General features: G+C 36.2%; 1 protein-coding gene across 2 annotated transcripts in view; it reads right to left on the bottom strand.

Moving 5' to 3' along the window:
• Nucleotides 1-1,215: 1,215 nt before the first annotated feature.
• CWC27 (CWC27 spliceosome associated cyclophilin) overlaps nucleotides 1,216-16,273 on the bottom strand; it is a 179,273-nt gene continuing 164,215 nt past the window's right edge. For both annotated transcript variants that reach the window (XM_019743827.3, XM_019743838.2), the window contains exon 15: nucleotides 1,216-1,631. In XM_019743827.3, coding sequence (XP_019599386.1) covers nucleotides 1,469-1,631 — 163 coding nt within the window. In that variant the 3' untranslated portion in view covers nucleotides 1,216-1,468. The remainder of the gene's footprint in view (nucleotides 1,632-16,273) is intronic.

Genomic DNA, 16,273 nt, shown 5'->3' with positions numbered 1-16,273 from the left:
ATTGCACTCCAACCAATTGAGCCAACCGGCCACCCCTTTCACATGATTTTTAAGATAAGCTAATACATAGATCTGGTTTCTTGATCTTCACCAATACAAGGTATTTGATAGTATGGCTATACGACAACTTATTTATCAATTTTTTAGTTCATGCTTCGATTATATTTAAGACAATTCTCCTTTAGCAATGTGTGAACATTTCTTTAAGGTGCAGACCTAGGATTAGAATTTTTGAATCACGGATATGCACATCTTTACCTTTACTGCTAGCTACTGCCAATCTCCAAAGATCGAATCACCAGCAGTCTATTTACCAAGCCCTCTGGGTTCAAAGTTTCAGATTCATTCACTTGGAATGGGGTGGTGGTGGGGAGAAGAGCAAGAATTTGGATTTCTAACCTGTCCTCAGGGGACGCTGCTGCTGCTGCTGCTGCAGTGTAGTGCCTGGGACTGCAATATTTTGAGAACAGTGCTCTAAAGAAAGCCTGTTGGATCACATTTTGAAAGTGAGAGCTGATGAGACACTACGTGAAAAGATGTGGCTGGTGAGGTTTTACTAGGTAACTGAAAGTCAGCCTGTGGTGTACTTTTAGCATTCAAATTCTAGAAAAAACTGACTAAATGCAGCTGCTATACATTAGGTTGGTGCAAAAGTAATTGTGGTTTAAAAGGTTAAAAGTAACTGCAAAAACCGCAATTCCTTTTGCACCAACTTAATAGTAAATAACCACTCTGAGTAACTGTCATCCAATTCTCAATTCTTAATGAGTTCTCCGGTCAGGTTGGGGCCTCTGCTGTGCTCCTGTCACTGCTGTGCTGAGAGGGCACAGCACTGGGCAGGTGGCCTGGGGTCAGGCCAGGGGGTGCAAGGAGCGTGGCTGACATTGTGTGTTAGTGTCTTGACCGCATCCAAGCAACCCAGGTGTTAGCCCACATGCAGGTGTGGATGTGCGCTTGGGGTTCCTCAAGATTGCAGGCATGGGCTATTGAGTCTAACTGACTGGGTTATTTTTAGATATTTATATGCGAATCAAAAAAATTCAATATCTTATATAATTTAAAAAATAATATTCCAAAGTTAGTACTGTGGTAACAGAATGCCAGGGAGGTTTTCCTCATATAGTCTTTCTTAAAGAACTTCTTATAAAAAATCTTGACTAGGAAGCCTTCACATATTATAGGCTTGCACAGTCTGCAAATGGTTAACATGAAAACTAGAAGGAAAGTGATTTATTTCAGATTTAGCAATATAAAAGGTCAATTAGGGAGAAAAGCATGTACAGTAACAAAAAGCATTTGCTTATGTCATTCCACAATTTACATAACAAGATAACTGTTTTCCAAAACTAGACAACAGGTTCAAAAATACTTCTTTTCACACCCTGAAGTGATGGTGTCGGAGCGATGACTGTTCTAAGGCCATTTACTGCAGGCACTTGCAGCTAGTTCTGGTATCACTACTCTCACTCTATCTTCGTTCTTTTCTCTCTCTCATCAGCTTTTTGCTTTCTTCCCTTCTTCTTTTATTCACTGGGTTCCGAGGATCATAGATTTCAAAAGTGTCTGAGTCTTGCATGCTTGCATCTTTCACTTTTCTGCTTTTATCCTCAAACTGAAGTACATGTGACATCCTAGAGGGAGAGAGATGGTTCAGTGATTTTGGCATAAAAATGGAAAGTGGAAATTGTACACAACACTATCCCTGGCACGATGGATGCTAAGGGTACAGAACACAAAGACGGGTTTATTGTTTACTGGTGCTTATACCACATGGAAACGAACTTCTCAGAAAACACACAAATTTGAAAAACATGTCTGGAGTTTGCTCTGTTGGCTTGAATTTCTAGTAGTGAGTCTTTTTGCTTCATTCTTCATTTGAAATTCCTTCCCTGATGGGAGGTTAAAAGAGTGCTACCCTGAAGTGCTCCTTAAACTAAACTCGGGGAACATTCGGCCAGCTTCCTTTAAAGAGCACACTCACTTTAGCCAGAGTAAGCCAGGTTGCAGAGCAAAACTTCTGACAATAAACCAGCCCTATATGATTTTTTTGTTATTTTCAGTGGTTAAATGGGTCAAGAGTGGGGAATCTGTCAAGCAAATTCTTGTTCAAATAGTGTTATGACTCCCTTTTCTGTGGAGTTGTTGGGTTAAAAAGAATTTTTTTTTTTGGTATGAAAGGAAACTAAGCTTTTGGCACAGCTCCATGGACTAATTTCTCCCTCTTACTGTTGATTACAACAAATCTAACCATCCTGCTTTCCTTCTTTATCAAATGCTTACTGGTCTTAAGGTATCAACATGTGCTTGAATCCTAAGTGGTCATAAGCCGGCTATCCTTAGCAGTAGGGAAATATGCAAGTGATTGGCTCTGCCCCCACTAGGAGGTGTTAGGAATAAATGGGGATGTCAAAAGACCAGATTTCAGGGAAGCTGAACGAATTTGGAAAGAAAAAGTTCATTTTTTTAATATATAAACAAATGTACTAAGGCTTCCCCCCACTAATTATTTAAGCAATTTTTAAAATAGGTGTACCCAGCACTTTTCTTTATCACAGCAGATAGGGCCAAATTGCCTAAAGGATTAACAGTCCCCATACCACACACCAATTGTAACTTGCAGATGAAACCCAAATCTTACAGTAGTTTCTTTATCCCTGCAGTAGCACAAATGTTGAGTGAAGGTTACTTATGTGACAAACTCCCAAGGATACACTTGGATTTTAAAGAATCCTAAACAGATTTTGGGAGAGAAATGAAACATTACAATATCAGTGATACTAGTGACAAGGTTTCAGTAGCGACTGTTCACCAGGGCTGACAAAGCTGAGTGTTCCTACCATTCCCACCCCCTGTGATCCTAGATACAGCTCACTGGAATGCAATGAGTACTAGTGATATTATTATATGGATGACCTAGAGTCTAATTTACTAAAAGAGGCAAATCACATTCACATTTCTATAGTTTATTATTAATGAAACATTATTTGCATCAAATTCATAACTGGTCTCAATAATACATAAACATGTCCTCTCACACACGAGAACTGTTGACTTTTCATACTTCCTGTTGCTTTAGTGAACACCTTTAGAAAATGCATTGTAGGATCATTGCTTAGATGGATTCCTCAGATTCTGATTTTCTTGTGCTTTCAATTCCCTATAGTATTTAAGTATTAGCTCCTGAGAATAAAACAGCCCCCAATTCCTAGAAAAAAGACTGGTTATTCTACAACCTTGGGAATGAGTGACCCCTAGAACCAGTTTGAAACACAATCAAACCGGATTTAATCAATTAATGATGATTTGCCTAGGCCTAAATGATCAGCGACGACTCACTTCATTAAATACACCTCTGAAAGCCAACTAACGAGTGACAGCCTTATGCTTTTGAGAGTTGGCCAGTGGCCGACTCACTCCAGTGAACACGCTTTGGAAAGCCAGCCAATCACGGACAGTCTCTCCTGAATAATGCGACTTCTGAAGCTGATGTCAACCCCTAAACAATCCATAACCCCCAAATTTATATAAAGATTTGCAACCTGCTTTGCTCAGAGAGACTGTGCCTAAAAGCATAACTCTCCCTTATTTCAGTTTCAGATATCAATAGGTGGTCTTTTTCTTTGATACTTCTTACAATCTGTGCTGCATGTCCCACAAAGTACACTTTTTAGAAACTTGAAATGTATTACCTCTGTTGAGGTCCCAGTTTAGAAAAGTGGCAAGACTGTCCAGTTAAAAGTCCTTTACCGTACATCACGGGGAGCCCAGCCCCTACTGCATTTCAGTAAGTGCTTAGCAACCTTCCAAGTTGACTCTTGTGCAGACACCCAAGCCTAAACTAGGAAGGAGCTGGAATCATATGCCCCTTAAAGTAATTTTATTCAATACTCCTATATTGATATCAAAAAATAAAAACCACATTTCAGTTAACTTATTAATACCTTTCCATATATACATTCTTCTATTTAAAAAACTATCCCTTTTTCTACCCTAAAATATAGACAGGTTTGGTGTAACATCCATTTCTAATAGGGCCTATCCATGTTTCAAAATGACTTTACCAGAATTTGTCAATTAAAACCATAAAAAGGCCCCTTTCTCCTTCCTATGCCATGAGACAATCTTGCAACTATTGGATTTAGTTGGCTCTGGTATAAGAAATGACATCTAGACATGTGAACCACAGCACAAAGTCCACAGAAAGAAATAGATTGTCCTGCAAATTTGAAAAAACAGAGTCATAAATTAAAGTAGCTGTCTTCTTCAACTGTTTGTTTCATACACCACTGCACTAAACAAATCCAACACTGTGATTAATAACAAACCTAAACCCAGAGGAAAGAAGGGGCTATCAGCTTACAAACTCCTTCAGCTTTAATATCCTAATACTTAGCATGGCTGGTTACTCAGCAATAATATTTAATCTTTAATAGAAATAAAAGCATAATCAAAATGCTTCACCCATTTATCTTTCAACATGCTTCAATCACTTCATTTTAAAAAGCAAACAAAACAGTTATTAAGATTTTCGGCATAATAAACTCCTGACCTGTGTGCCTCCATAAATCACAGACTGCATGAATTGAAAGCATGCCCACATTTTACAGTCTCCTGTGAGAATACACATGCAGATTTATAATACAGACTTAATTTGAGTACATAAGGGTCTGGTCGTTTACAATCTTGTATGTACCAATAACTCAGTACTAGCCACTCTGTGGCTGGTCATGGAACTGGCCCAACAAGAGCAGTGAATATTTACACACTGATCATTTACATATGAAAATTTTAGAATTTGTTCACTTGAAGGCAAAGACAAAAATTTAGTTCTGATTAATAAAAAGTTTTATATAAGCTCAGATTCTCAATAAGAACACCGACTTGAGTGTGTTACAGAAATATGGAGGCTTACCATTTTCACAGAGGTTATGTTTGACAGGTAAGCTTTTTTTTTTTTTTGTATGAGACTATGTGGGATTATAAACAAAAGTAAATACCTGATTGTTGAAAAGAATCTGGACACTGATTTGACATCCAGTTTTTAAAGTTCTCACACAACCGTGAAATAGAATGAGATCTGACAGCACTTAATAGTGATGGGGAATGCTAGAGAGGTACTCATTCTCAGACATATAGTAAGTAACTCAAAATAGAATTCCAATTTTAATAATTTACTTCTAACTGAAATGCATTTAAATTATTTATGCTTATATAATGAAAACAGCTATCTTTTTCACTGGGAATTCTATAAACCATGCTTTCCCATTTCCAAGTCTCCCTAATTTAGGAACTGATTACCCAACTCTTAAATTATAGGTGTCCTAACTGTTCTACCACTGTACTGTTTCTCCTTCTTCTAATCCTCCAAAGGTTCTAAAATAATCTTTCATATTTCTTTTATAGCATTCCTTTGAGCAGGAACTATTGTCTATTATATTAAGCTTAAATACCTCAGCCTGACCCTTAAAACCCCCTAACAACTGGATCTTCCTACCTCACTGACCTTATTTCGTTTCTTTCATCAATTCTCAACATTTTGTAATTGCCTGTTTACTTAATTGTGAGCAGACTGTCAGTTATTCCAGACAGTTTGACTCTTGTTCACAGTTGTATTCCCAGTGCCAAAAATGGTGATTTGTGTTGTGAATCAAAGCCTTCAGCCCCTTTGTGCTGGCCAGGCCTGCTGGCTGTACTGGCTCGTTTGCTAAACTAACACTTGACCCTCCTTTTGTGTACGGGGACTGTCCTTTATTTCTGTGCTAAACTTCTAAAATGTCTAACAGGATCTGCAGAGTCTCCTGCTCAGTACACGCCCACCTTCTCACGACCTCTCCTAGTTCGGCTTACACTGAGTGTGGCTTTTCCACGGCACTCCCTCAGTGACGGCTGGTTTTTATTCCTCCGAGACTGCACTGGGAGCATACGTTCCATTCTTCTCCATTTCCTCTGGTACCTAATGCGGAACTAGACAGGCTGTGTCCTGAAGCAATGTTTCTCAAAGTCTAATCCGTAGAGCCCCGTACCAAATGCAGGTTGCACATTAGAATCCACTGGGTCGTTCTGAAAACTATCAGTGCCAGACCTCCACCTCCAAAGGTGCTGATTCAATGGTCCCAGGATGGGACCCCAGCATCAGTCACTGAAAATGTTTTCCCGGTGATTTTAAAATAGAGCCAAAGTTAAGACCTGAGCACTAAATTGAAGAACCTTTACACTTTCAGGTCGATTGATTTCATCAGCCATTTGTTCTGGCCCCTTCAAAGATGAAGAACAGGTGCTTCCTAATGACAAACTAGTCACACACTTAAAGAAGCTTAAGTGGCCTCTGAGCCTATTATTTTAACTGAATAATCTCAAGTGTATTATCCATTTTTTATATATGGCTTGAGGATGAGGCAAGGGGCTAGATTCAATTATTCATTCAACAAACATCTGAGTGCTGTTTACATGTGAGACCCAATGTCAGACAGCAGGGACACGAAGCCAAATATGACCCAAGCCCTGCTCTCCTAAAGTGAATAGTCTATTTGGGAATGAACACACAGCCACCAGAACAAATGCATATTTTGGAACTGCCTGCAAAGTGTGAGGCAACAATAATACCGTGTTTCCTTGAAAATAAGATTGGGTCTTATATTAATTTTTGCTCCAAAAGACACATTAGGGCTTATGTTCAGGGGATGTCATCCTGAAAAATCATGCTAGGACTTATTTTCTGGTTAAGTCTTATTTTTGGGGAAACACGTGTAAGAGTGTCCATTGATAGCACTCTACAAAAAGCTTTCACATGCTGTCTGGTATTATCTTCACAATAACTGCATGGGCTAGGCAGGAAAGATGTTATCACCCCCATTTCATAGGCAACCTGCAAGATTCGTGGTCAAGCAACTTATAGCTGGAAAGTAAGTAGTTGGCTAGATACTTTCTTGAATGTCTTCAGAGGTAACAAATTTTCATCTCATGAAGATGGATTTAACTTTAGGAATAAATCAAAGTTAACTCAGTGCTAAGTCTAGTGAGCAGGATAGAAAAAATGATATTGGGTAGTGCTTACTTTGGAATACAAAATTTAAAAAATACAACTTTGTTTTTTTTTTTTTACTTTTTTATTAAAAAAAAAAATGCAACTTTAAAGAGATAAGAATGATTATTTGTGTGGCTCCCAGGCTGGTTTTGAAAGCATTCCAAAAAAGAAGTTCCAAAAATGTCTTGAGCAATGTGGAAGCATTTTTAGGAAAAGGTACCTCTTTTTTAGGTGAAAGGTTGCTTAAAAACAAAGAAGCATTAATTTTCACTGTCAATTTTGATCCTCGCATTGCTTTTAACCAGTGCTCTCTGGAATCTCAGTCCCAGTTTCTCCTAATATTTCCTAAAATGAGGATGCTAGGTAGGGACACGCCCTTCGGCTGGAGGTCCAAGGGGCAGAGCCCAGGGCCCATGTGTGGTGGATGATATCGTGTGTGTGTGTGTGTGTGTGTGTGTGTGTGTGTGTGAGTGTGTGTGTGTATCAAAAATGCAGATGCAGCCATGAAAACGCTCCGGTTTTAAATCCTTTAGTGGCTCCTCACTGTCTACGCAATGAAAACCACATTTCTTACATGGCCTCTATACTTTGGGTTTCACTCCTCTCTTCAAGCTCCTATGTCACCTTCCTCCATCACATCTTATGCTCCAGACATCCCAAATTATTTGCAGTTTCTTGAACAAAAACTGCTCTCTCCTGCCTCACTGCTGCCTCTCTATGGTGATCCACTTCTCCTCTCTGTCCCATTAGCCGAGGTGTCATCTCCTTGGGAAACAGGCCTGCCATGTTCTTTTTCCAGCAGGGTCAAGATGCTCTTCTGTACAACGCTCTAGGTTAGTCTCCCTCATGGGGCTGCAGGTGGCTCTGTTTTATTGGCCTTGGTACCAGCACCAGTCACCAATGCTGGGCAAGAAGGTGCCCTCAATAAATGTTTGCTGAAGAAATAAATGTTTCTGGGTTGCCAGTCACCTCTAAAACCTTTGGCTAGAAATCGGGTTTTGTTCACCTTTCTCCTTGGTATTATGAACACACAATTCCAAATTATTTGGTGATTATGTTTATAAACGTTTCAATTTTCCAGGTAAGTACTCCACAATACCAGAGAAGTATAGTCTAATACAAAGCTAAAACAAAGTATTTCTACCACCAACTTTATGCTATGAAAAGCCAACACTTACCTTTCTCAAATGGGCCCGTTCCACTGCCTAATGATTGACATTTGTCTCCTGTACACTTAGTCTCTGTGAGGTGTGGAATGGAGGGGAAACACATATATTATCCTCAGACAGCCTTCCTTTACTGGGCTTGAAAGGCCTTGCCATCCTTGGTGAAATTTTGTCATCCACATAATTTGTCTTTAGTAAACAGTGTTGATAGCTTCTCATTTCTCCATTCAGTTAGAATTCTTAAGAAACCCAAGTAAATAACTCTATGGGACTATGCATTAGAAACTTAAATGATCCGGTTTAAGGTTTTTTTGGGGGAGGGGTGGGGGTGGGAATAGCTTGAAAGAAGATTTGTATTTGAGAAGCAAAAACAGTCATTTTTGTTTTTTAAGAAAAATCTCAGTGAGACAAAACAATTTTCAAGTTTTGCCCACATTTGACTCTTTGAAGGGACCATATCCTGTTCTGTATCATCGATGGGCTGCAGAATACTTTTGGCCGTGTCCTTTCTCTGGAATGCCCTGCCACCTCTTGCCCACTGATCTATGCCCCCTGTTCATTCAAAGCCGAGTTTAATTCTCATTTCCTCCAAAAAATCTCTTACGGGCCTCAGGACCTGCTCTTGCCTTTGAGTTTCCGTAACACTTTCTATGGAAACTTTTGTGGATTGCAGTCAGAAGGCCTGGGTTTGAGGTACAACCCAGTCACTAAATGTTTCTGTAGGAAAGTCACATTGCTTTTCAGACCTCTGTTTCCTCATCTGTGAAGAGGGGATGGTAGTATGAACCCTACTTACCTCACAGAGTCAGAATGGGGTTCAAACATCATGCCTGCAATAGTGTGGTCCAAACACTTATTATCATTTCAATTTATTTTGCACTTTGTGTGCACATGTTACATATAAACTGCTTGCATAAATGCTTATCATTTTTATAATATTCTATTATACTGCATAGCCTTTTTCAAAGTGTTTTCAGGTACATCATCATACACATAACTTTTTTGATCCTACCTAACACTGAAGGCTTATACATATATTTTAAAATATGTCCCCTCTATACCAAGCATAAGCCATTCAAAAAGCAGAAACTATTTATAGAATCAAAGAACTATAAAAATTTTGTTTTTCCAACTTTTATAGCATGAGCAACATAGTCACTGTTTTGTGTGCTTTTTCTTTGTGCAAAGTGCAACAATCCTGAGAGGCAACAAGATAAAACAAACAAAAAAATTACCTGTAACTCCATAGCTCATCAATAACTGCTGTAAACACAGATAAATCGCTTCCTGTACTTTTTCTATGGATGTCTATGTATCTATGTATGTATATAGTATGTATACATACATGTGTATGTATATATGTATATATTTGAAGGTATCATAATGTATATATTTTATAACTGCTTTTCATACCCAAGTGTACCACAAACATCTTTTTACATGAATAACTAAACTTCTACATCATTTTATTCATCGTGTAGTATTTGATCCTGTAATTTACAATCAATCCCATATTGTAGGATTCTTAGGCTTGTTCAAATTTCCACCTCTATAAATAATACTGCAAATAACATCTATGTGAATAATAAATATTTGGATTTTTAAATTTGTAGTAAATTTTTGTTTTTTGGCCTGGCTCAGCATTCTTTCTTTTGGTAGTTCTTTTCCTTTCAGAAACAATCTTTTCCAACTCTCAGTCCATATGGATGAAGTGTGATAACACCCCCTGTCCTTGTCCCAGGAAGGGGACACTTGGTAGAGGCCTGTCCAGAATAACCAGTGATTAGATCAGGGCATGGGCATTCAAACAGCATTGACTCAGGACTTTTTCTGGAACTGCTGGTTGGCCACAATGGAAACATAAGCCTAGAGCTTCCGGAGGCCGTCTTTGCCACCCACTTGAGGAAGCCTACCTATAGATGTGGCCAACTGAGAAGAAAATAGAACAGGAGATAGAAAAAAGAGACAGAGATTCCTGACACTGGTTGAACTCTCTCGTAGCTCCACTCCTTAAGCTTCCCATGCTGATACATTCCTCATTTTTGTTGAAGGTATTTGTATCATTTGTAATAGAGAATCTTTACTAATGCTTAGGATAAATTCCTACTAGTAGAAATCTTAGGACAAAGAATGGTGCATTTTAAAGGCACTTCATATATTCTGTCTTACTTCCCTTCAGAAAAGATATACCATTTCACAGTATCGTCATCTGAATGCCTTAATTTGCTTTGATTAATATAGTTAGATTAATTTTGTTTTCATTCTCCCCCCTATGTTTTTGGCTATTTGTATTTCTTCTTCTGTGATATGTATGCTTGTCTTCTTTGTCCATTTAAAAAAAATGGCACATTCATTCTTTTTCATATAGATTTGTGAGAATTCTTTGTATATCAAGAATGTAAATCCTTATTCATCGCATAAACTGTAAATATCTTTTCTAGTTTGTCATTTGTCCTTTAATTTTGTTTTTTATGGAGTTCCACCTACCTACCTATTTCCTTTCTTCCTCCCTCCATCTCTGCTTCTTTTCCTTCTTTCCTCCCTTCCATAAAAAAACTTTACCATTTTTGTGAGCAGTCTCTTCTTTTATGATCTCTGTCTTTAAAATCATACTTAAGAAGTCTTTCCTCATATTAAGACCATGTAAATATCCATCTATATTTTCTTCTAGCACTTTTACACTTCTTTTTTCACTTGTTAACCTCTTGTCAGTTGAGAAACTTCTTTTGGTATACCGGGTCAGATAAAGTTCTAATTTAATAATTTTCCCCAAAAGGCTACCTAATTGTTCCAACTTTATTTGTTGAATAATGCACCCAATGCTTTAATTGTCATAATTTTGGCATCTGATGGGGTAGATCATTACCCTTTTAAAAGATATTTCTCAAAATTTATTTACTTTTTAAAATAGATTTTACTTTTAAGAGAGGTTTAGTTTTAAAGAAAATTAAGCGGATAGTACAGAGTTCCCTTATACCCTCAAACAAATTTTCCCTGTTATTACTATCTTACATTAGTATGGTACATTTGTTACACTTAATGAATCAATACTGATATCTTATTTTAAGTAGACTCCATAGTTAATTTAGTTATAGTTAATTAACTACTTACTCTATAGTTAATTTCTTAGTGTTATGGACTAGTTTGTTCCCCCATTCCCATTCATATGTTGAAAGCCCTAACTCCCAACGTAACTGTATTTGGAGACAGGGTCTTTCAGGAGGTAATTAAGATTAGATGAGGTCATAAACTAGCCATAGAGAGAATAATGACATTACGAACCCCAAATATCACAAACCATATTTTCTTCTATGATTCTCAGTTCACTTTTGATACTGTTTAAACATAAATGACATTTTTGTTTAAAATTCTTGACATTTTTCCTGTGATCTCTAGAATATATTTATAAATACAATTGAACGATTCTTTCATTTCTGTATTTTAACGATCAAAATGTAATATTTAAGTGAAAACGTTATGAATTTTTAATTTTAGGACTTTTCTCCATCACGAATTACAAGTAATGTAGGGTTCTCTTTTCATAAATGTTCAAAGCTCTTTAGGAATTACGAAGGTAAATGTTTAAAGTACCAGCACTTATGAAGAAAGAAGTGTGAATCCTTTTTCAACATGAAGTAGATAGTAGAGATGACAGTAATTCATATGAAGAGACAGACAGACAGACAAAATATGAATGAGTGCAGAGATCAAAGTGTGTAAAAAAAGTCTAAGAAAGTGAAGTCACTGGCGTTCTTCATGTCCAGCAGGGCATCACAAAGATGACTGTGAGGAGCTGAAAAGGCTGAAGAGGAGAAAAGAATCAAGGCGGAAAAGTAAAAATGAAGGAAGTCTCAAAATGGGCAACAGAAACAGCGACTTAAAGGAAGCAAAACAGAACAAAACAAAAATATATGCGGACAGAAATGGCCAGACCTCAGAAGAGAGATTTAATAATTAACAGTGGAAAAATAGGAATAAGAAAATGAAAAATATTTGAACAAACAAAAACAAATACAGGAAAACAGAGCATTAGGTTAACCAAGCACAGAATAAAATGGACACTGGCCTTTGAGAAAAAGAAACCAAAGATGAGAACACGTGGATTTTCTTTTACTGTTCACCGTTAACATGGGAAAAACCTCCTTTGTTCTGAACTTTGCATGAATGTTAATATTTTTCCCTCAGTTTGGGGTTTTGAAAAGCCAACTCTTAAAATTGCCTTCCCCCCCACCCTCAGTTAAAAAGAAGAAAAAAATCCTCACATTATGGAGTGTCTTTAATAAATATTGAGTATTGTTGGAGCAAATGTGAAAAGATGTAATTTTCAAAATATCTTCAGCAACATGGGAATACAGTTTCTCAGCTTTCTTGCCTATCTAACATATTTAATAGTCAGCAAGACACAGGTGGAAAGATTACAGAGCCTTTCCAGAATAAATCAGGAATAATTATTCTTACACCTGCTCTGGGTTTCACCAACTGCTCAGCCAATAACAAATAATCTATGGCCAGTGAACTAACAAAACAACATGCGGAAGATGGAGACCCCAAACAAAAAGGCCTGTTAAGCAGCTGGGGTACATGGCTATCTGCCTGTCTCTCAAAACAAATCCATCAACAGAGCAAACTTCCTTAATGTGATAGAAACTTATTTCAGGGCAAACTGTATGAAAGCACAGAGTCAATACAGAAGAGTTTTCTTCATTCAGAAGAAAAAAAGGAGAAAAAGAAGTGACATCAGGGATTGAATAGAGGGCTTAGAATTAAAATAATCACCTTTCCAGGGCCAGCAACTCTGACAAGATCTATTCATAAAAGGACCACATTGGTCTTCTGCAGCATTATTTATATCCCTGTATAAAATGAACACACTAACTAGGGAACATGGTGTATAATCACAGTCCTTCTTACTTCATTTTTATCATGACTTTGGAACTTGGCTAAGAGAGAAATGGAAGCAAAACACTTACATTACACTGAGCTTATAATGCTGTTCTCCAAAGAGATGATATTCTTTTGCTTTCTATTTAAATTATACTTCCAATTGATGTCCCCCTCCCCTTTTCTTTTTAGTACTAGCCTCAAGGGAAAAAAACCAATATTTCATTAATGAGGCATTACTGTTCACTGTAAACAATCTCAAATCTCAAATTTATTTTATTTCAGAATGTTAAGAATTATGATAGAAACTAACATTAACAACTGCAACTTATTATGGGCTAACTAAGAAAAGGTCATAAGAACTGTCAAACATTATATAAATGATATAAATTCTAATAATCATTGTAATAGATAGTAGTCAAATCTAGAGAAATAAATTCTTAAAAATATCAATGACAACACTGAAGATGAGAACAAAACATTTATTGATCACCGATTGTTCTAGACACCCTGTTAAATCCTTTAAAAATAGCATCTCATTCAATCTACAAACTCATCTACCAGGAAAGTACAAATATTATCCCCCCAGTTTACATTTTAAGGAACAGGGTTAGAAAGGTTATATAACTTGCCCAATATCACACAGCTAGTCAATTCTAAGCTGGGGTTTCAGTCTGACTCCAAATCCCATAATCACAACCACTCTACTTATTTCCATTATATTCCTATGAAAAATTATGGGTAAATGCGGCAGGAACTTCTTGTTCAAGTTAAACAAATTTTTAAGTAACTTTTTGATTTTTAAATCTTCAAATAATACAAGTATTATAATATTAGGAATATGGACTTAGTATCTCCGATGATTTAAAGGGGCTAGATAATTCTTGACTAAGATTTAATAAAGTCCTGAAGTCACTTGTTTGGCCTTATTACTACAGTTTGAAAGAACAGCACTACTTTATTTGAAAAAATAAAAAAATATACAGGCTAGCTCAGTTAGAGAAATTGTTGCAATACAAAATCACAAATAAGAGATAATGTCTTCCAAAACAAACAGAATTAAACTATTGAGCCAAGCATGATTGTCTAATTTCTGAGATCTATAACTTCCTAGCTATGTATCTTGACCTAAGTTACTTAACTTTTCTGTGCCTCAGATTCTTCCCATATAATTTGGGCATAAGAACATCATCTAACCTATAGGTTTAAAAAAGATTGATTTGTGCTTTTTAAATAAATGTTCATTAAAAGTTAGCTTCTTACTATAACTTTTATTTCTACTAAAAAACAGCTCAAACCCAACATTTTACTTATCATGGTCAACTGAATTATCTGCACACAAGGAACAGACATTATTATTACATTTAACTTAATTATCTGCATTAATACCAGAGAGGAGAAGGGATATTAATAATTAAAAACGGCCGGTAGTAGAAAGATTATTAATGAATGTCTTTGGAAAAGGATTTTATGGTTTGTATTTATTTATATGTAGGCATTCTAGATGTCATGGGGATGCATATCATATAAAATAAAAGTGAGAGGTTGTCCACTCTATGACTTTGTTAAACCTTTATGCTTTTGTTCAGTACCAGAGAGATGGAAAACATTCCGATTAAACTTCTCATAAAAATATTTATATACCTATACCAGAAAATGGCAATAAAATATCCTAGATTTTGTTCTTTTTTTATTCCTCATGCCACTTATTTTCCACATGTGATCTTTTACATCACTTTGAAGGTAGGGGGTTTGTCTAAAGACTGATTATTTCCTTTCTGGCACTAGGGCTACAATTCAGGTAGCGGCCACCTGTTAAATAATAGGGTCTTTTTATTGACTCCATGGTCAATTGTCTAAGCTTCTTCCAAGTGTGGTTAACTAACAAAATAATTATAGCATATTATCCAGCCACTGAAGCTTTAGAGGAAAAAATGTGTTGACCACTAACGGTCCAAGTTGCTTACCAGATATTATATAGTATTATATTGCTACAATAAGTTAGCAGTGAGGTAGTGACCCAGGAAATGACAGAAAGATCCATGTAAGAAAATGAAACTGACTGAAAAATATACATAAGGCCTCTTCTATGATAAAGGACACATTTAATATCAGTGGGAAAACAGGATTATTCAATTGTGGTGGTTAGCAATTAAAAAAATAGTTATAATATTAACCTAATACAATACAACAAATCAATTCCAGATGGATTACGGATATAAATTAATAATAAAAAACAAAACAATACAAAGACTACAGAAAGATACAGCTAGGTATTTATATAATCCTGGGGTTATGAAGAGCTAAAGAATGACACTGGGCAGAAAACATGGAGAAAAAGATTGCCAGATTTGGCAATGCAAATTTAAAACTCTGCGTTAAAACCAAAACAAAACAAAAATCTCCATAAACAAATTATAAGGCAATGACAAACTGGTAAAAATATTTAAAACAAAAAATAATATCCTTAATATTTAAGAGCTTTTGTAAATCAACAAATATATAATCACATTAGACTACATACTTGACAACTACCACTACAACAATAAAAAAATATAAATGGTCAATTAAGATATTTAAAAAGCTCAACTTGACCAGTAAACAAAGAAATATGAAATAATACAAAGTAGAAATTGGCAAAGATCAGTATATCTAAATCTGTTATCTGTGACATATTGCAACACATACATGCTCACATAATACCTATAATACCTAGAGTAAGGAGAAACCAGCAACTTCATACATTGTTGGTACAGGTATAAATGAGTCAACTTTCTGGAATGCAATCTAGCAAAAATGTCATCAAAGACCTACCTGAGCTGACAGAAATCAGAGTGGCTGAGGGGAGAGAACTGGCTGAAAAGGAGCATGAGAGAATCAGCGGGTAATGTAAATGTTCTATATCTTGGTTTGGTGGGGTTTCCATGGGTGTATACAATTGTCAAAACTCACAAAAGTGAAGAGATACAAATTGTGCATCTTCTTATATTTAAATTTTGCTCAATTAAAATAATTTGTTTTAAACACAGACTTAACTCAGCAGTTTAACTTCCTTTAGCCTAAGGAAACAACATGAATTTGCAAAATATTTAACTTTTGGATTATTCACTGATGAAGGTTTATAATAAAAAAAAAAAAGATGAATTTTTCCATTCTTGGAAAAAGTAAGGATAGATAAAAGCATCTATATGTTTATCTGTGA

This window comes from Rhinolophus sinicus, chromosome 3, assembly GCF_057876585.1.
Source record: "Rhinolophus sinicus isolate RSI-liver-muscle chromosome 3, RSI-T2T, whole genome shotgun sequence".
In the NCBI taxonomy this organism is placed as follows: domain Eukaryota; kingdom Metazoa; phylum Chordata; class Mammalia; order Chiroptera; family Rhinolophidae; genus Rhinolophus; species Rhinolophus sinicus.
Note: the sequence above shows the minus strand (reverse complement) of the source record. Positions and strands in the feature narration are given on the sequence as shown.